Genomic DNA, 21099 nt, shown 5'->3' on the forward strand with positions numbered 1-21099 from the left:
CACCAACCATATTAAGAACCAAAGAAATCATATGGTTTCGCAGTGACAGCAGATCCGGACTTAATGATTGTCTGACCGCTGATGTAAGATGAGAGTATTTTCTCCTGCTGTTTCCCTGAAATTTGTTCAAACAGCTAAATCAATCCCAAGTCCGTGAAGTAATCGCCCCTGTGATCACATATGGATCACATGACTTTACAGGAGTCCCCAGTGGTTGGTGTAGGAGTGGACGCCTTGCTGTGCTTCCTCCCTGTGAGCCGCGCTGTGTTGAAACTGAGGCCTTGAAAGGCGCTCAGCAGGTTGAAGCCGTCGTCCTTGGCTTTGGTTTCAGGATAAATGATCTTCGACAGCCCGCGGGGGAGCGACACTTTCCCTCCCACAGACCTCAGGTGGCTCACGTCCTTCGGGCTCTTAATGGTGATGGAAAAACAGAGCAGGAAGACAGTTAAAGGGCCGAGCGCCTGACAGAAAGTGAGAACCTGGTGATTTAAATTGACTCTGCATTTGTCAACATTACTCGTGCACGGGCCACAACAACGTGAAATGTGGATAATAATAATTATTGAACGTTTGGAGGTTTGACACAGTAATGTGAGGGACGTGCACAGTTGCTAATCTGCAGCAGAACATGAGACTCAGAGCGTGAAGTTACACAAGGTGATAGAATTTAAAGCTGATGTCTGCAGAGGATCTTTGTGCAACGATGAATTTATTACAATTATAATTTTTACATTTAACTGTTTTTAAACAGGTGATTAACATAAGATTCTGGCAACAGAAACAAAAAATAGCAAATGTCAAATATGCCACATAACAAATCTGGTTAGGTTTGGATAGGACTCGATGTTTAGCAGTAAATGCAAAGTCAGTGTATACATATCAACTGATATGGGAAAAACAATCCAGAGTTTTCAACAAAAACTTAAATGGTAAATCTGATGTTTTGTTTTACTGTTGTAAAAGGATTAATAAAGCTGTTACACTTGTTGTTTTGTCTTGTTCTGCACCAACATACCTTGGACAGCTGGTATTTTCTCCTGAAATGATTTCTCAAAGCTGCTCTCTCTGCGTTCTTCTGAGCGTTCACCGCCTCCCGCTGCTTCCTGTAAACACGGCAGACAGACATGAACCCACCTGACGTACTGCAGACAGATTTCAATTAAAGCTCATTATACAAATACACCTGCTCACAAAATGTCCCAACAGCTCCACCTGCACTGAGCGCACACGAGGTGAGGTAACTGTTATTCAACCATGTATATTACTATAGTATATTACTTTGTACTTTTTACTAATTCACATACACTGCATACATTTATGTGACAGCTGTAGTTGAAAGAAATTTTACATCTGAAGTATCTGATTACCTAAAAGAATATGGTGGATTGTTATTGGTGAAAGTCAATGAAGTGTTTAAATGCTTGATCTTGATCAACTACAACATAAAAAAATGATGCTGATGAAATACAATATAACCTAATATTAAATAGTATAACACATTTTTACTGCATTGAGTACTGTATTGTTACAGTGCAATAATGAAATAATATTATGTTACTGTAATTAAATATTGTTATAGTAGAGTAATAAAGTATTGTTACAGTAGACCTAGTACTTGTATATAGTACTACCTCCACCTCCTCATGTAATGTCTCTACATCACCCTCCACTTGCCTCTCCTTCTCCAGGTCGGCCTGGTACGAGCAGATGACTGTGGGGTCCTTGGGAGGTGCAGTTCGGAGTGGGGGGGTCTTACCCGACCTCCTACACCCTCGTCTGCCTCCCCCACCCCCTCTGCCCCTCCCGTCCCTGGGTTTGGCACACAACTTCTGATGCTTCACCCCCGACACACAGCTGGTCAGCTTCCAGATGGGCGTCCTCAGGGACTTCTTCACTCTCGACAGAGAATTCATGATGAAGCTCTCTCTCTCTCTCTCTCTCTCTCTCTCTCTCTCTCAGGACGGGAGGCAGCGACCACCACACCTCTATTTGATTGACAGGTGATGAGTGGATGTGTAATGGTTTTCTCCTTGGTTCATGTTGTGTTGCTCTGACAGGACGAGCTCAGGACACACACACAGTCTCACGTCCTGTGGCCTGGCAGGTTGAGACCTGGCAAGGACAAGGGTGAGAGTCAGACAAGGTTCAGACACACAAAGACTTAGTACACACACACTCACACACACTCACACACACTCACAAAGGTTCATGCAACGATCAAGTGTTTGTCTCCGAGGGACGTACTTGAAAAAAGCAGATAAAAAACACACAAGGACAAAAATGTTTACATGTCACACTCCACTACATTTTATACTGACTATCTTTCAGGCAGTTTGTTACAATTAACACACAAAGTAAACTTAGGCGTGGTCACACTTACCCGTGCAGGTGGCTCACAGCATAAAATCCTGCTAAAGCTTGAGCCAGATGGCCTCAACCGCTACCACACGATCTCCTTAAGCCTCAGAGCAAACCGGAGAAAACAACAAAAGCGTCTTCACAGAATCTTGTGTTTCTGGTCCTCGGCCTTCACAGGAGAAAACGACTGTTCCAGGTTTCAGCCTCTGCTTCCTCTTCTTCCCTCTTCTCCTCCTCTTACCTCGCTTCGCTCTTCCACAACCTCGACTCTCCTGATTAGCACTTAAAGGATTTAATGAGGGGGATCTTGTTAGCTGTGACAGGTAATGCACCCGATGACTCACGTGTTTGTGAGGGAGATTTAGAGATGTGAGCTGATGTCATGTTGAGTGACAAATGGGTTCTGACAATACATCAGTGTTGCTCCTGTATTCAGAGTCTGATTTAAGACTTCATTTTCCCTGTTTACGTGCAGCCGAGCAGTGAAGTGAGCTATCAGACAGATGTTCTGACAGGATAGGTAACTTCCAACACCTCTGCAGCTCCTTACAAGACCATTATCAATATTTGGTTCAGTGGATTATACAGAGATGAGAAAAGGAAATGAAACAGATACACCTGGATGGAGGGAGTCTGACCTGAGAGGGCAGCGTCTGCGTCGCAGGGAGATAAGAGGGAAGTGATGACAACTGGACCGAGAAGCTGCCCAAACTGTTGAAGGAGTGACAGTGGGAGGTCACCCCCCACCTCCCCCCTTCAACCTCCCCAGCAAACCAAACATGTCACTATCAAGGCCTGGTTAAAGATACAGAGCATGTTTTATTAGAGTGTCCTGCACCAATGAAACTAATAAATGAAGCAGTTTCTTCACATCATTTTGACTTGTTGCAGCCTGAGGCCCATAAATGACAAAGACACACAACAAAGAAAGAGAAAAGAAATCGGTGTAGACTGTTTTCTAAAGATGGACGACCTGACTGCTCCCCAAAAGTGAAGCCAAAGCGTCTTGATCGCCTCCTTGTGGCTGGCTGAGGTATCAGTCATAAATCCTGCCTCTCCTGATAGTAGACGGGACATGGACCAAACCAAACATTTAAAATATTCTCTCAAAGATGGTTATTGTCATTTTTGGTAGTTCCTATTATTTGATGCTATAAAAACAGGGTGAAATCTCATGAAGAGGGATATGTGATATGAATTTGATTCCTTTTAAATGACTCCCCCCAGCCCCACCCCCCACACACACACACACACACAGATACAGACACACAAAGTGGTTCTGAACACCTCAACCAACCCAATTAAAATCCCTTGTTTCCGTCCTGTTCTTTCCCTACCAGCCCCCAGACCGCTTCGCTTTGTTCCCAGGCGGAGACGCTTTAATGCTTTAAGGAGATCACAGAGAAACGCCACGCCTCCTCCAGCTCGTCTTCAGCAGCAGATCTGGGATCAGTTTACTCATCCAAGGTGCAGACAATTACAGATGAGAGGAGGGAGGTTGTATGTTTGCATTATTTACTGTATTGTGTGTGTGTGCGTGTGTGTTACTCACTGTCACGTGTTTAACCGTCACTGTCACTGATCCAGAGATTCCTCTAAGTGTTGCTTTTGTGTTTTCTTGCATGGAAGAGAGAGAGAGAGCGAGAGAGAGAGCGAGAGAGAGAGAGAGAGAGAGAGAGAGAGAGAGAGAGACAGAGAGAGACACAGACAGAGAGAGAGTGAGACAGAGAGAGTCACACAGAGAAAGACAGAGAGACAGAGACAGACAGAGAGAGAGAGATAGAGAGAGACAGAGAGAGAGAGATGGGTCAGAGAGACAGAGACGGACAGAGAGAGACACAGACAGAGAGAGAGAGAGACAGAGAGAGTCACACAGAGAAAGACAGAGAGACAGAGACAGACAGAGAGAGAGAGAGACACAGAGCGAGAGAGAGACAGACAGAGAGAGACAGGGAGAGAGAGAGAGAGAGAGAGAGAGAGAGAGAGAGAGAGAGATGGGTCAGAGAGACAGAGACGGACAGAGAGAGACACAGACAGAGAGAGAGAGACAGAGAGAGTCACACAGAGAAAGACAGAGAGACAGAGACAGACAGAGAGAGAGAGAGACACAGAGCGAGAGAGAGACAGACAGAGAGAGACAGGGAGAGAGAGAGAGAGAGAGAGAGAGAGAGAGAGAGAGAGAGAGAGAGAGACACAGAGAAGCAGCACACTACAATGGCACCCCACTAGTCATGAGATCATCCATCCATCTATCCATTATCTATACCGCCTATATCCTCTTAGGGTAATGATGGAGAAAAAACAGTATGATATGTGAAAACAGATATAGGGAAAATAAAAATAAAATCAGGTCAGGCTCTCTGATAAAATATGTCTTACGAAGGAATTTAAAAAGCATCACTGACTCAGCTGACCTTATCTCCTCAGGCAGGTTGTTCCAGTACCTCAGGGTCCTGACAGCAAAAGCCCCCGTCCCCTTTGGGTTTCAGCCGAGTCGCTGGAACGGGCAAAACACCTCTGATCTCAAAGTGGGTGCTGGTGCAAGCTGCACTAAAAGGTCAGAGATACAGTTTGGACAAAGATGATGAAGAACCTTCAAACTAATCAGTAAAATCATGAAATCCATTCTGGCCTTTTCTTATCACACAGTACGGACGTTTTGAAGAGCTGGATACAGATCCTTATCTCAGCCTTGCTGCCATGAAGTGAACAGCGGTACCTGCAGTGATGGCTGAGCAATTCTTATTCAAGTGAATAAGCAGCATCTGTGTCCAGTTCTTATAAAACCATCACTTATCATTCTGAAATATCGTGTCGTTCTTATTTGCAGATAAAGATGGAAATCTGAAATGTTTTATTGATGTTTGTCTGTTTAGTTTTGCATCTATTGCAGAGACCAGTGTTTAAACTTCTTAGTTTTGGCACAGACTTGAGGCTGGAGCAGGCACAGACGGTCGGTGCTGCAGGGGGTCGTCTCAGGCTGTTAGACCATGTTAAACCATGTTAAACCATGTTAAACACCTGTTTGAGCCTCAGTAGTTGAGGTGAGAGCTTCAGTCCTGCAGATTTTTCGTCTGTAGGATCTGGAATGACTAAAAATCTACTGGAACACAAATGTGCTTATGTTCAGGGTCATCAATTTGATGAACCTCTTTTTAGAAACCACAACAAATCATAAAATATTAGATACTGACATTTTAAACACATTTAGCCGTCATTGTTTCTGATAAAGCTCATTTCAAGAATACTGTAAATACAGTGTCTACTTCAAATTCATCTTATCATCTGTACAGTTTGTTTCTAATTTTAGTACATTTATTACAAAATGTGTGAAGAAAGGTGAGAGAATAAACGTGTTAAAGTAGCTCTGTGAAAAGCATCAACAACAGCTAAATCTTTGTTGAAATCAAGTAAACAACAAGTAAACAGTCATGAGTCTTTCCCCACGCGCACAAATTTCCCCCTCAACAAGTCTCCATGTGCACATAAACAAGTTTCTTATGTTTCATATTAACGTCTTTAACAACCTACAATGACTTTTAGCATCGCCAAGGAAGATCATTTACAGCACACACTTAAACACACACACACACACGCACACGCACACGCACACGCACACGCACACACACTTCAGAAGTATAAGGTCTCAATCGTTCAGGCACACATACGCTGACACTAAGTCTCTCTCAGCTCTGCCAAGGCTGAAGAGGAAAGTTGGCGAGTGCACTCACTCGCTCAGCCTTGTGCCCCCGCTCTCTGCCGAGCTGCACTCAGTAAACATGCCAAAGTGGGCCAGCGAGTCAATGGCAGTGACGTGTGTGTGTGTGTGTGTGTGTGTGTGTGTGTGTGAGACATGCACAAATAACACGTACGCTGGGTGAGAAGAGGCCACACACATTATTAACAGAATTGAATTTATTGAATGTCTCAAGTCATTTTATACAAAATGTTTTACAAAAACACACATTGTTTCTAAAAAGAGAATAAAACTGAAATTATACTTTTTAAGCTTTTATATTGATATCCTCTAAATTTTAGAGATATAATATAAACGGATATATTTCACAGTTATTTTTTTTGCAGACTTGGTTAAACTGCATGTGACGATCAGTCTTTAAAAGACTATTCCACACTTTTTTGCCCATTTTACTACAATTCATGTAAAATTTGTCACCAGCAAACCAGGCTGCTGTATTTGACATTTTTATATCTTGGAAAAGATATTTAGAAAATAACTTCCATCAGTTTCCACTTATTAATGTTTGATAGAAAACTCCCCTGGCAGGCGGATGCAACTTGTTTATCCTTTTCCACAGTTTAATTATTACCTCGGCCAAGGATGTTATGTTTTCATCAGCGTTTGTTTGTGTGGCAGATTCACTTTTCACATCAATCTGAACTTACAATGCATTTATAAAGCAACACTAACAAAAATGTTTGTTATAACTTTTCAGAGACTGCAAAATATTCTTATATTGGACAAAAATAAATAGTGAACAGAAGGGGCCTGCACTTCTGGAACATCTGGAACAGCACCGGGTTAATTTCAACATAATTAGCAACATGCTTTGTACGTCAATTTGGACAAATGAGTGAAACGAATGTAACGTCAAGAAGCTTCACAAAGATTTGTCTTTTGTGCTTCCTTACTTTTTTAGCACATGACCATGTCTGTGCCATATACAGTAACTGAATCTGCCTTGCTTTACTCTTCTCATATTGTTTTATTCCCGGCCTCTAATTCGATCAGAGGCCTGAGGGCGATCACTTCTCCGTCATCTGCTCAGATCAAGGCTGTTTCTCCAGACCCGGCTCCTTCCTGGCTCAGTGAGGGGCAGGAGGAAGGGATGGCGGTCAGCGGAACAGAGAGAAGTGCGTTTTGTGGGCTCATACTCCAGCATCGTCTCCAGCAGACTGAAAAACTGGTGGTGTTCGACTCCACGTGACAACAAGTACTTCTGTGATAACACGCAGAAGAAGCATGTTGTTAGAGAAGGTCAACGTACTTAGCTGCTGTGTAAAAATGTAAACCGGCCTCGGCTCACCCTCAGTGGTTTGCACTTGGCTTTCACGTAGTGTCCGACCTTGGAGCCCTCGTTCCAATCCAGACGCCCTCGATTGAAGTACTTCTGCTTCCTGGACCCCAAAAAATAAAATGTCAGATGAAAAGAAACACGTTTGTATTTGTGTGGAGCAGCTTTGAGTCATACCTGCTCCTTTGGATCATCCTCTGAGGAATTGGTCCCTGAATTCTCTCCATCATGGCGAGATGCTCCTTATTGTCATGTGTCTATAAATAAAAACAAGACGTCAACAACATGAAGTTCGTGCTACTTTCAACATCAAGTACAAACACTCATGTGACCTGGAACAGCGTGAAGCCTTCGTAGAATTCGAACAGGATGCAGCCGATGCTCCACACATCACACGGTTGACTCCAGCCCAGCTCTGTGGGAGCAAAGACGGACCAAACATCTACAGTCAACTAAACAAGGCTGACTGCTGCTGGTTGGTCTCCACTCTGAATCAAGGTCTCTTACCCAGAATGACCTCCGGAGCTCGGTAGTGACGTGTGGAGATGATGGAAGAGTGGTGTTCGTGGTCAAAGGTGGCGCTGCCAAAGTCCACGAGCCGCACCGTGGTATCGTTTATTCTCCTCTCGTTGCACTTCTGAGGAAGACAGGGGGAGACACGGTGAGGACACGGTGAGGACACGGTGAGGACCGTCATGGTTTATGGGTTATTGTGGTCGTACTGGTCATCAGTTCTTCCTGTTATAATGTCACTGAACCCAACAATGTAACAGCTGAGATGTGGGAACACAGCAGCCCATGAGTCTCAGTCAGATCCATTACACTCTATTTACAGAACCTATTAGTATTACTACTACCTTTACTACTTTTACTACTACTATTAGTAGTTTTGGTCATTTTTACAATGACCAGTCTCGTGAGACACGATATTTCATCAACGCCTTGAGGGAAGTTTTTTTCGAACTTCATTCATTCAGTTGGACTAAAAATTTAACTGTTTAGATTTTGGTGCTCAAAGATCGAAAAGTCAACGTCACTGTGACCTTGTGAACATGATATCTTGAGAATGCCCAAAGAGAATCTTATCAAATTTGTCACAAATGTTCATTAAGACTCGCAGATTACAGCAGATTACACTACAGATTAGGTTTGGGTGGTCAAAGGTCAAAGGTCAAGGCGGCCTCATCATTCTTGGCCTCTTCAACATATCTCAAGTCTGCCTTTGGAGAATTTCTTCAAATTTTGAGTCGTCACGCAGACTAAAAGATTAACTGATTTGATTTCAAGGAGGTGATTCTACTTCTTGATGAAAATTGATTTAAAAAATGTTTTCACACTAAGGTCAAAAAACACAATCTTCAGTCTGTTTAGATAAATATGTGAGTGCCTATAACAGGGAACACATGTTGGATGTTCACAGGTTCTGCTGAGACAAAATTTGCATCTAAATGGGCGACTACAGAGCGACCTCTCCTTCTCCTCGTCGGTTTTCTGTTTTCCACCTCCCCCTGAAGGTCCCAGCCTTCACGTCTGCAGCTGTTTCTAACCTTCTCTGCGTTGTATATGAGGGAGAACTCTGAGTTGACAAAGAGGATGTTCTCGGGCTTCAGGTCGGTGTGAGTCAGCTTGTTGTCATGGAGAACTGCAGACAGGAAGAGGAGGGGGAGAAAGTAGATTTTAGATTTATTAGCCAACACCCTCCTCTGGACAAAATTTCAGTTGGATCAAAATGTCAAACATAGATTTGAGGTGAAATCCAACATATAATGGAATATTAAGTAGAACTGACTACGCCTTCCGTCTGATGAAGCATTGGTTTAATTAAACATAATAAAATCCCTTTTCTATTTACTCCTCTGGACTGTTTATATTTACTTGATGAAATATTGATCTTTCACTGCTGACTGTCTTTTTTTTAAATCTTCCTGCCATGAGTGACAGTTCAGCTTTTACTTTAATTTACTTTATTACTTTATTTGACAGGGACAGTGCATATTACTAACATTTCTGAAAAGGTGTCAGAGTTAGCCACAGAGGCTAATTTTCATATGTTTTCATCAAGTTTTGAGAATCTAGTTTCTGATTTACCGAATCCTAAATCTTAAGATTATAAGATTTACTAGAATACCGGTATCTGGTACCTTATTCTTCCTTTATTATTGTCTCACAACCTGTTTACAATGTGTTTCTCTTTCTCTCAGCACCAACTTGAATCAATACACAGCCGCAGACCAGTTCAGTTTATTTATGTTTAAAGGTTAAAAAAAGATGATAAACAGACTGTTTAGTCTCTTTTTAAGCAAAAATGACAAATGTAAATTGGTTCTAGCCTCTCAGATATTCTTATTAATATAAATATATTTAAGATGTGCACCACATAGACATGCATGCCCTCAAGCAGCAGCTCCCCGGTTTGATTCCCCTCAGGGGATTTTGCCGCATGTCATCATGTCATTCAGCTCATCTTTCCCTGTTTCCTGTTTTTCTCTACTGTCACTATCCGAAGGCAAAAGACCAAAGAAAAATATATGTGAATATGTGTGTGCTGTTTTTCTTTGTTCATTTACAACAAAGTAAATATTCTGAGGTTGTTGATCATAAAAAAAACAAGCAAAACAACAACATCATCCTAAATTTAAAACCCTGGCTGTGTTTGTCACCGTAGCCTGGTATGAAATGAGAGAATGTAAATGAGGAACACTTATTACACGTATCATCTGCAGGTGACAGTCCGTGCTGCAGTGGAACAACTGTGAATAATCTGCTTACTGTCCCCACTGACTATGATGCAGGGGCACCAGAGGAAAAAGAGAAGTGGTGCAGCGCAGCTGGAGCTGTGCACACCGGACTCACAGCTGACAGCGTGGCAGATCTGGTGGGCCATGTGTCGGATCTGGTTAATGGGATAAGGCAGGAAGCTGTTTGCTTTCAAGAAGTCAAACGTGCTGAGAGACAGCAACTCGAAGGAGATGCACACGTGGCCGTAGTAGTTAAACCAGTCCAGCATCTGCACACAGTGTCTGATGGGAGAAAGGGACACAGGGATGAAATGAATGAAAATAAAAACATATAGAAACATAGTCTCAACAAAATGATCAAACTACTCACCTTTTGTTGAGTGGATCTTTCTCGATGATCTTCTCCAGCACATTGATTTCCAGGTTGGCTGCTTCCCTGTATTTCTCCTGGTTCTTAATGATCTTTAGAGCAATTTGACTTCCTCCCCTGCATTTTAAAATACTATGTTTAAAATATGAGCAGATCAGACATGTTGAATATTGGTGCAATGTTCAAAGCTAATTACCTGTTGTAGTCCAAACACTGTACTACTTTCCCAAAGGTCCCTTCACCCAAGGTGTCGACTATCTCATCTGAGTGGCAGATTGAGGTGAAACAGATCATTACCACTGGAGATTTTGTTTTTATTCAGGCAGCCAACTGCTCCTGATCTGATACTCACATCTGTCTTCCAGGATGTCCCCACTCTTGTAGATCAGGTGACCGTTCTCAGTGTCCCTCTCGCTGTCGACCGCAGTCTCGGAGCTGCTCCGCTAAAAAACAAGGTCAAACTAAAATCTGGGACAGGTGGAGTAAAAGAAGTAAAACATCAGGGCAGAGATCAACCTATTTGTGTCGCCTCCATCACTAAAAACAGATTGACTAACGTTCTGACCACTGGGCCTTAAAGGGCAAAGGTCACCAGCTGGACTTAGACCTGACTTAGACCTGACTTAGACTCGATGATGAGTCAAAACTACAGATAAATACACACACACACAGTGAAACAAATCTGCACAGCAAGGCTTGTTATTTCATGCATTACTTAGCGCTGCATCAAAGACTTAAAATCAACCCTCTGAGTGTGAGCTTGTGCATTGACGTCGATCACTGTGACAAGAGCTGGTTTTAAAAGAAGCTAATAAAAAATGTCATATGACGTCTGGTTTTCGTCGGAGGAGCAGTGGCTCTATTTCCATCTACATTCTGAGACTGTTATTAATATCAGAAGCCCAGCATGTGCTGAGGAGACACTTAAGTGTGGGACACGAACGAGACCGCACACAGAAACAAGCAGTGGCCCACATATACACACTCAAGTCTGCATGTGATCTGTTGTTGCAGGATTGTGGAGCTTGAAGACTAAAAATGTATTAATGTGGTGTCACAGCATGGTGCAAATATCCAGGTCAAAAGTCAAGCATGATGCAGAGGTGACAGGGATTTGTGCAGAGCGGTGCACACACACATGCACGGGAAATGAAATGTGGATACTCACAGAGAGGCAGAAGCAAATACAGTCCAGGAAACCCTTATACAGAGAGTACAGCTCAGTCTTTCCCATCATGCTGAAAGGACGGAGCGAGCTGGCTCGGAAGAGGATGGAGGGAGGTAAGGTGGAGGAGAGAGGCAGGTGAAGCAGAAGCAGCACGAACACTACGCCACGAGGAAAAGACGATGGGACAATGTAATATTACAGCAATTACACAAAAAGAAAAAAAAGTGGAGGACATGGAGTTGTGACAAAGTAAAAAATAGCCTGCAGTGTTGTCAACGGAAACCAGGAGCAAAGACGTGACACATCTACACGTTCCAAGCACAAAACTGACAGGAGAAAAAAAAAAAACACCTTTAAGAAGAAGAAAGAAAAGTGAAAATCAAACAATGGAGAGAAGAAAAGGGACGAGGTGATGTAGAATACAAAAACAAAAAGTGACGGACAGAAATGAGACGAAAAGACGGGAGGAGGAGGGCGACAGGAGAGAGAGAGAGAGAGAGAGAGAGAGAGAGAGAGAGCTGAGACAGATGCTAATAATAAACTTTGGTCACAGCCCCCCGAGAAAGACTTCAGAGGAGAATCAAGATGTGGTGAGGGGGAGCGATGGAGGGGAGAGAGAAGGTGGGGGGGGATCCAGTTTCCCTTAACTCACTTGCTCTGCCTCTTGCACCTCCTTAACCCCAGCAGCGTGTTTTGCCACACCTGCCCGGCTCTGCGTGCTGCACATGCCTCTCGATACACTCTCTCTACACAGGAACCACTCAGAGAACTTGTATAAAAGCTTTTATTTTGTAGTTTGTGTTCTGAAGGACACGCTCCTCGAACGGAGACAAATCAGTTTTTTTTTAAATCTGTGCAGAATAACATGAGGTCAGCTCATTAAAAATATCAAAAATACAAACGATGAAAAAAACTGTGAAAATGTTCATTTGAAAAGCTCATAAAGTTGATACAGGTTATTAGTCACATTAACAATGTCAATTCATGCTGAATACCCTAAAAACTGCAGGTAAAAAGTTTTAAAAAATCACAATGATCTCAAACATGTCAACGAGATGCAACAAGCAATTTTAGGAAATGATCACTAACAAAACATGGGACTATTTCTGTGTTATGTCGTATTGAATCCAGAATTATGAACCTGAACAAATGTCAGAACAGGAAGCTCGGGGCGACGGTTTCCTCGTTACAAAGTCTGCAGCACATCTCTGTAGTTGGGTCCAGGTGTTATCCAAATGTCGCCGTAAGGTTCCCGCTGCTTCACACGCACCTTCCTGGCCGAGGCAATCCCTGCACGCAAGACACACACATCAAGATTCACATAATGAATATATTAGTTATAATCAATGAATGTGATGAAAACTAACTGAGCACAGACAATAATATAAGGTGCACAAAAATCCCCACACTCATAGATATCAGTTTCCTAAATGCTCATGTTTGTCATTCAACATCCATGAATTATTATTTGAGAAATTGGTGAAAATGGCAAAAAACACATCGTTAATGAAAGTGATAATTCCTGGATCCGCCCCCTGATCAAGAACCGCACCAGAATCAAATGGGTTCTTTCCTGACCCAAACTGCATCCTTCCACTAAGGTTCATGGAAATCCCTCCAGTACTTTCTTTACAAACAAAGAAACAAATCATACTGTGCTTTCTACTTCATTGCATATATTTTCAAGCTTCTGTTCCTAGATACTTTTAAGAAGAACACTTTAAACAGTAGATCATCTCAAGAGATTCTAAAATACAACCAACCTTTCTTTCAAAAGAAAACATGTGTTTGGCCAGGATCACATTTCAGACGTCGACAGTAAGTGAAAGTGATTTTTCCCTCTAAACTTCTCACGTGGTTTCACATCTCACCCAGAAGGATCACAGAAATCGACAAAGACTTGATGTCCCTGAACTGGGAACTGTATACAAAGTAGATCAAATCTCCACCTAAATAACCTGCTGCTGACACACTGATGCTTCAGTATTAATAAACTAAATGTGTCACAATGTATTAGTCAGATGGACCAAACCAGTACTTTTACTTTAAAACTATCCTTTGCTGCTACTACCTCTGTACTTTCATATTAGCAATATTTGTATTGATTTATATATGATTTATAAATTGATCATTAAGTCTGTTTATTAAGATCTGAATACTACCACTACTTATAATGATAATAATAGAGACCTGGCTTCTTCTCAACTGTGTGTCAGATCTCTTTACTCACTGACCACACACTAATTAAAAAGCTTCCTCAGGTGCTGATCCAGCAACATTAACACAACTTCAACATGAGCGATGAGATGCGATGAAAACTGAAACTGATCCTTTACCCAGGAGCCTCTGGAAAATGATGCTGACAGTCCGGCGGTCGGCCTCTGGCGGCAGGAGAGACTGAAAAAGCACAGGTGCAGATTCATCCTCATCCGGCAATAACCTAGATACACACACACACACACACACACACACACACACACACACACACACACACAAAATCATATTTTTGCATCTAAACATATCAAAACAAAAGGTTTCTGGTTAATAGTTATGATGCATTCACGTTACCCTGGAGACTCGGCTGCTGGTCTCTCCAGAAACCCGTCCACCACCTCTGGGATGTCCTGCAGTGCGGAAACAGACCTGGAGACAATGGACCTGCCACCACACACACACACACATATATATGTATATATAAGCCCAACTGCAACTCAAACACTTCACAAATCTTTGATTCTTGCGTACCCTTCTTTCTCCAATGACTGCATGGGCGAGATCTCTCGAGATCTCTCCTTTTGGTCAGAGCCCTCCAGGATCAGCGTACCTGGACAGACGGACAGACACACAGACACACGCACGCACGCACGCACGCACGCACGCACGCACGCACACACGCACACACTTTTAACGACATTGCGTTGGCTTATATTCATTCCCTGGAGGCTCGCCTTAACCTTCAACCATAAGTGATAAATGCCAAACCCCCGACCTCTGACCTCTGTCTCACCCCTGTGAACGCACAAACCACTTTAGCTTGTGCTGAATGCAAATGCAGTGCAAAGGACAACACCCCCAGTTAAACACAAACAACCAGTCCCCAGTCAAATACTTGAACATTTGTCAAATTTGTTTTCTAGTGGCTCAGGTTGTGAAATGTTATATGTTGTATTAGCAGTCTCATGGTTTCCTTTACCTGAAATATCATCCTCTTGTTCTGCCAAATCTCTCTGGACCTGCATTCACACACAGACACATCAGTATTATTATTAATTTTGTCACACCACCACACAAACAAACAAACACTCCTCCACACCTCTCTGGGGCTGAGCTCCAGTCTCTCCTCCTCTCTCTCTGACACCTCCACCATCTCTCGATCTCTCTCTCTCTCGGAGTCTGTGGACTCGGGCCCTCTCTCCCCGACCTGCAGGTCCGAGCCGGCGATGGGCATGATATTTGCCGCCTGTTGCCATAGAGACAGCACCTCTTCAGGCAAGACTGTCGGGGGGGGGGGAATAGCTTTGTGGTTTATTTTTGAAAAGGTTACTGTACCTGAAACCTTTAAAAAATATGCAGTAGCTGCAGATGAGTCGGAGGAAAACACAGAATTAAAACTGACACGTGTTACACTTTCAAAAATAATTAGAACAATTTGGAGACTTCACCGTCAATGAAAATCAGAACAGTGAGAAGATGTACTCATTCACGTTTTGAATGCGGAGCCACTGGGTTGAATTTTACAGGAAACCTCTGCTGCTGCTGTTTACAATAAATTTTCAGAACTCAGACTGTTCCCTGTTTATGGGAATAATGGTAAAAAATGAGAGAATCTAGGAAATGTTTAATTTACTGATTGTTATTGAAGGATAGACATGAATAGTGTATATAGATATAAATATAAATTCCTGGAAGTGTTATGTTTTGTTATAGCGATACATACTGCATAGTTTAAAATACTTATTTTTGTGTAGCTGTGAGTGATATAGTTACATGCGAGGGAGCCATCAGAGACCCGAGGCTGTAAATATCTACCCTGTGCCTTTTTGACTGCATACTTGTTGTGTACTTGTATGTCACTTGAGAACTCAATATGTTGTGTACTTATATGTTGTGTTACACCAGGGATCAGAGAGAAATGTCACATGTATGTTGTTGGTCATCAAAATGGACCGAACTGCACTGAAGCACTTAACATTAAACACTTAACAATTTGTTGCAATACACTCCTGATATAATTTAATATCTGTCTTGTTGTTTATCTGAAACTGATTGTTATGCTGCCTGACTTTTATATCTTTCTAGGCTTTTGATCTGATGTGAGGTTTTCATTATTAAACAAAGGTATAAACAGTATAAATCATCTCATTAACACCTGACATACTCCTGGTATTAAATCAACTTATCTAAACCTTGTTTTTGTTTGTTGCAAACACAATTATTTTGATGTGTTCTATTATTCATAGACTGTAAACATGAATTATTATTTATTCACTACGCATTATTATACATGTTTTACTGAGTGGGTAAAAACAGTACTGTGTTACTGACAGGTGCAAGGGTTGTTGAGGAGATCAGCAGCAGAGTGAGTCTGGAGAGACGAGGGGGGCGGTGGGAGAGGTGGACGTCTGGTCTCAGTCAGAGGGTTGTCGATCTGCTGCTGCAGCGCCTCCTGGGGGATCTGCGTCTCTGGGTCGAAGAAGATCAACTGCCTCTTCCTCCTCCTCCTCCTCACCTCTGGAGGGGGCACTTCCCGAGCATGCAGGGACTGTGGGACGGAAACATTTCAAAAGTGTTTAAATCGTAAATAATGTTTTAATAAAAAATAATACGTTTAATTCACTAATTGAACCAAGTTCACCCCCCCGTTTTGTTTTATTTTAGATATTTTTGAGGACATTCTTTAAATGCTTTGATTATATTGTTTATTATATTGTATGTGAGATGGGGCAACATGCAACAAACTTAAAACAATTCATCAGAGATTAATATTTATAGCAGAGCCCAACTGACTGGTGCTTTAAGGCTGATACTGACTCAGCCAGTGGTAGTTTTTATACAAAATAGACATATGACATTAACGATCAATCTTAATATGGATCCCTCACATTAAGCTAATATCAATATGATCAACATGGACAGTTTTTATCTCTATTCATAAATAATTCACTATTTATTGACTAAGCTACTTACATTACTACCACATTCTGTCTCTTGGACACAGAAGCACGTACCTGTAACCCGAGGCTGGGCCTCGCACGTCTCACTGCAGACGGCGGCGACGGGAGGACGGGCTCAGACACGGGGGTGATGTGGCCTGGGGGGGGTCCCGGCCTCTCCTCTGACACGTCAGGCTCTTCCTGAGGCAACAACGTCGGTTCCTCACCGGGGAGAACGGTGGGCTGTAATCTGACGCAGGGGTAGAAACGCGGTCAGTGGATCTGTGGGTGTTTGTGTTGATGTTTTCATGTCCATACGTCTGGATGAATTACTCAGCAGTGGATCCTGTGGTCTCCTTTGATCTGTCTTTGTCCTGCTCTTCATCTCCTCCTCCCCGTTCCATCTCCCTCTCTTGTTCTCTTGGTGTCACCTCGTCTCTCAACATCTCCAAATCCCCTGTCACAAAAGGTTAAAGGAAGAGAAAACATCGTTATTCAAGGGTCTCTCCTTTATTTTCATTTCAACCCCCCCACCCCTTATTGTCAGCCTTGTGTCATGGGAGGAGGGAGCTCTTAGGTTCCTCACACACCTTCTGGAAAGTGATCTGCTTGGGCCATGAGTAAGTCAACAGTATCTAGATCCTGATCAACAAGCTCCACACCCTCAAACTAGCATTGAGAAAAATAGAAGGAAGACAAATGCAAGTGAGGATCAGTAAAATATTTGATACAAAAACGTAAATATCTTCACATGTGCGTCTTTGACAACTGCACCTCTGGAATGGGGATAAAGAGAGGCTCCGGCTCTCTGAGGGTGATGGAGTCTGGAGATGTAGTTATGCCTGGGGAATGAAAAGAAAGAATGGATCGCATTAATCAAAAGCCACTTTCACGTTTCACAGCTGCACAGCCCACTGAAGCCGGCAGGGGAGGATACGACTAATCAGGCTGCAATTAAAAGAGCCAAGTGAAGTGCAGCTGCACGACACATCCTGACACCGCGGCATCAGCCTCGGCCAATTAGGAGGATGTTGTTGACGGCGGCCCGCTCTGCCCCGTCCTGACCCACAGCCGCGTCTCTCTGCTCCGTCTGCTCCTGTGACCTGTTGGTATTTCTCTGCATATCACTGCACAGAGCCCCACATGCTGTACATACATCTCCAGACATGAATCCTCCAAAGATGCTTCGGTCGGTGATTCAAATTGTTGTGAATCTACTAAAATTGCGTAACATTTCTATTTTGTACAACTTGTGCTGTCACTGTATTTGTCAAATTTGTAAATTTGTATCCGGTATTTTATCCTGAACTAGTCAAAGATTACTGTAACGAAATAGTTGTGATGTAATAATTACCTTTATATGGCATCAATTTGTTGAATAGTGGATATTTACTGATAAATTAACATCTGAACAACACAATCACCACTTTTTACTTACAGAAACTGTTTTCACTGGCTGAGTAGGACTATACCCAGGAAGAGAAAATGTATCTTGATGTTTTCTAGATACATTTGTGGAGACAAGCTGAAAATAAAAACAACTGAAAGCATTTATCTGGGACTGTCACAGGTTTTTGATTTTCTGTAGATCATTAAAAAACTGTATGTGTATGTTAATGAGTGATGTATAAGCATACATTATGAGAGTTGTCTTAGTTATTTTTGCCTCCACACTACTTTTCTATTTTTGTTCTTGCTGCAGTGACCCGGTGCCCTGAAGAGATCATTATTTTCATGTCATTACCACACATCATGTCATCCTACCAATGTCCTGTGCAGCAGCAGCAGCAGCAGGAGGGCGAGGAGGACGAGGAGCACGAGCAGGAGGAGGCGGGCTGATTCCTTCAGAAAGCTCAGGAGAGGATTCCCTCAGATACTCCTCTCCAATCTGAGAGACACAGGACAGGCACAATGATTTATTCTGGATCGGTTAAAAAATTTGGACTGATTTACATATTAGTTCATTTCATTCCCTTATTTTGGTGTTTGATACCTGCATCAGTGCACTGGGACTCGGCATGGCCTCCTGCATGTACATCACTCCGAATAAAGGATCCAGGGCTCCTTCTGCCTCCTCCATGAGAGACAGAGCATCCGGGAGCAGCAGCGCTTGTCTGAGAGACAGCAACAAGGATCAGGAATGAGTGTGTTTCAAACAGCAGGAAAACGTGTAAAACGTTGAGCATCTGCTCTCACCTGTTCTGCTCATCTATATCAATTTCCTTGGTCTTCTTCTGTTTCACCAGCTGACCCACGATGGTGTGAACTTCCTCTAGATGGACACCAAGTCAAGAGTCAAGAACCAGCGCACTGAGCCACTCTGCCCTCCAGTCCAGTGTCATTTCTTACCGAGGAGAATCGCACACTGGCGATGGTAGACCACGATGACGCCATACTGCAGCTGGGAGGACAGGTACAGGGAGAAGCGAGGTCGAGGCAGACCAGGTCGAGATGGCGGGACCCGCTGCAGCACGTAATTCATGATGTCATCGCTGTACAGGGCGTTAGTTCCATGGTAAGTGGAAAACTCACAGATCAGCTCATTGTAAAATGTGAAAGTGAAGTAAAATGACTCACCATGTGCTTTTGACGTTCACTTTTAGGAAATCTCGGCGAGTAACTCTGATCCCTTTGGTGGCCACGAGCCTGACAGAGGCACAGGACATGGATATGATGTCGTTTCCTATTTTATTCATTTGGTTACAAAAGATAAAGTGGGATTAAATAATCTAAACTTCAGACTGTAGTAGAGGTTGGAGCCTGGCTGAATAATATCGATAATATCAGCCAATAAGAGCCTTTCACAGAGGTATCAGTTTGCTAGTATGAATAAAATGCAGAAAAGATGTGCATTTATGTGTTTAATTTTTATGATTATTATCTTCTATAACTTCTATATATTTGGTTGTATTTATGAATCATTGCCATATTTTTTTGAATCTACAAACCTAAGATTTTCAACACAATAAATGATTGAATAAAAGCTGCAATCGGACGACTGTGATGGGAGACGTCTCCAAAGCAGCTTCTCCCTAAGCCACAAACCTCTCCTGTATTTATTATGCTGTAACTCGTGTTCTGTTGAGGACACAGAGTCTGTGACGTGGTTCACAGAGCTGATCATCATCTCACCTCAGTAATTGAACACTCCAGTTCTACATGTGATGTTAATCCTGATCTTCCATTGAATAACTTGCTCTCTGAAGATACTTTCTGCACTTTATTGCTTTTATTCCTCACGTTCTAGTGTCTCAGTTTTCAGCTGACTCTTATGACCTGACTGCAAAAAGAAAAAAGAGTCTTCTTATATTAATGATGAGTTCATCTGCAGGTTACTCTACACCTTTCAGACCATGTGGATTTCTTCCCTTTAATCATCACGCAGCTTTTGAACTTCAGCTCATCTTCAAAATTGTTTTCGTTTCTAATCCGGACTTCAAAGTCTCACATTTCTTGTTTTGGCTTCAGGAGTTTGATGTGTTTTTTTTCCTTTGCCACCTGCACCTGCCCCCTCCATCTTTTCTCTTTAACACACTTTCCTTTACAAGACAGAGAATCTAAGAGTTTAAATGTGAAATAATATGACTGTACTGTAATAAAGAGTCACGGAGAAGAAGCAGCATAGAAGTGAAGAGTCTGTACTAATTATAAAATAAGAAGAACATCTCTTTAGTGGGATTTAGCTCCAGCAGGCACATGACACACTACTTTATTAGCATTTACATGAATTATAAAGTTTATTACATTTATTCTAAAGTACATTTTCACAAATTATTTTTCGTGCAGGGGATTAAATAAAGACTCAACCATAATCATCTGCCTGGTTTGAAGCGTTTCTCTATTAAACATGTAGAAAGTTAGCAGCAGTTAGCTAGGCAGCTATAAAATTCACTTCAGCTAAAATAGGATTTGATTTAAAGGAGCTTGATTGAAAGTTTACTCACCAGATTGTAGAGAAACATCCGGTCTGATGTGTTAACACAGCGGGGTAGTAGAACATGTTCAGTGAATCGGCTCAGAGCCGATAAAGGTGCACGAGTCTCAGCTATTAGTTCTGATCAGAGCGGTTTTTTATACCCAGTGAATCTGCGGATCACTGTTTGTCAGTTTATATCATCTTTGTTTGGGACACGCTGATTGGTCAGAACCGCTGTGAGGGGCCGGAAATAAAATGTATTCTGGACAGAAATGGACTAAACAGGAAGAGTTTCTTTTTATTTTATATATATATATTTTTTAAATTGCACCACATTTAAAGTGTAAAAACTATTTAAATGTT

The 21099-nt window shown here is 42.4% G+C and overlaps 3 protein-coding genes across 4 annotated transcripts; all 3 read right to left on the reverse strand.

The window, feature by feature from the left end:
* Nucleotides 1-92: 92 nt before the first annotated feature.
* Nucleotides 93-1913, reverse strand: LOC117777193 (complexin-3-like). The gene is made up of 3 exons (XM_034611804.1): nucleotides 1675-1913; nucleotides 1016-1103; nucleotides 93-410 (listed from the first exon to the last, which is right to left on the reverse strand). Exons 1-3 carry the CDS (start codon nucleotides 1911-1913, stop codon nucleotides 186-188), a joined length of 552 nt encoding a protein of 183 aa, XP_034467695.1. The 3' UTR covers nucleotides 93-185.
* A 4892-nt stretch (nucleotides 1914-6805) lies between these two features.
* Nucleotides 6806-12086, reverse strand: clk2b (CDC-like kinase 2b). 2 transcript variants are annotated; one of them, XM_034611962.1, is made up of 11 exons: nucleotides 11668-12084; nucleotides 10852-10942; nucleotides 10696-10762; nucleotides 10500-10616; nucleotides 10245-10411; nucleotides 8939-9033; nucleotides 7899-8028; nucleotides 7724-7806; nucleotides 7569-7648; nucleotides 7404-7494; nucleotides 6806-7316 (listed from the first exon to the last, which is right to left on the reverse strand). In XM_034611962.1, the coding sequence occupies exons 1-11, from the start codon at nucleotides 11734-11736 to the stop codon at nucleotides 7134-7136; spliced, it is 1173 nt and encodes a 390-aa protein (XP_034467853.1). In that variant the 5' UTR covers nucleotides 11737-12084; the 3' UTR covers nucleotides 6806-7133. The 2 variants fall into 2 exon arrangements, with proteins under 2 accessions (XP_034467853.1, XP_034467854.1); XM_034611963.1 differs by having other exon boundaries at nucleotides 7113-7298; nucleotides 7403-7494; nucleotides 11668-12086.
* Nucleotides 12087-12226: 140 nt separating this feature from the next.
* On the reverse strand, nucleotides 12227-20864 carry LOC117776378 (meiotic recombination protein REC8 homolog). Its single transcript, XM_034610243.1, has 17 exons — nucleotides 20765-20864; nucleotides 19398-19466; nucleotides 19170-19312; nucleotides 19017-19092; nucleotides 18814-18934; nucleotides 18585-18708; nucleotides 17595-17662; nucleotides 17411-17489; nucleotides 17154-17277; nucleotides 16896-17070; nucleotides 16213-16429; nucleotides 14981-15162; nucleotides 14861-14900; nucleotides 14413-14491; nucleotides 14236-14325; nucleotides 14004-14107; nucleotides 12227-12957 (listed from the first exon to the last, which is right to left on the reverse strand). Exons 1-17 carry the CDS (start codon nucleotides 20818-20820, stop codon nucleotides 12854-12856), a joined length of 1851 nt encoding a protein of 616 aa, XP_034466134.1. The 5' UTR covers nucleotides 20821-20864; the 3' UTR covers nucleotides 12227-12853.
* Between the last annotated feature and the right edge of the window lie 235 nt (nucleotides 20865-21099).

Source organism: Hippoglossus hippoglossus, chromosome 16 (genome assembly GCF_009819705.1).
Source record: "Hippoglossus hippoglossus isolate fHipHip1 chromosome 16, fHipHip1.pri, whole genome shotgun sequence".
Classification (NCBI taxonomy): domain Eukaryota; kingdom Metazoa; phylum Chordata; class Actinopteri; order Pleuronectiformes; family Pleuronectidae; genus Hippoglossus; species Hippoglossus hippoglossus.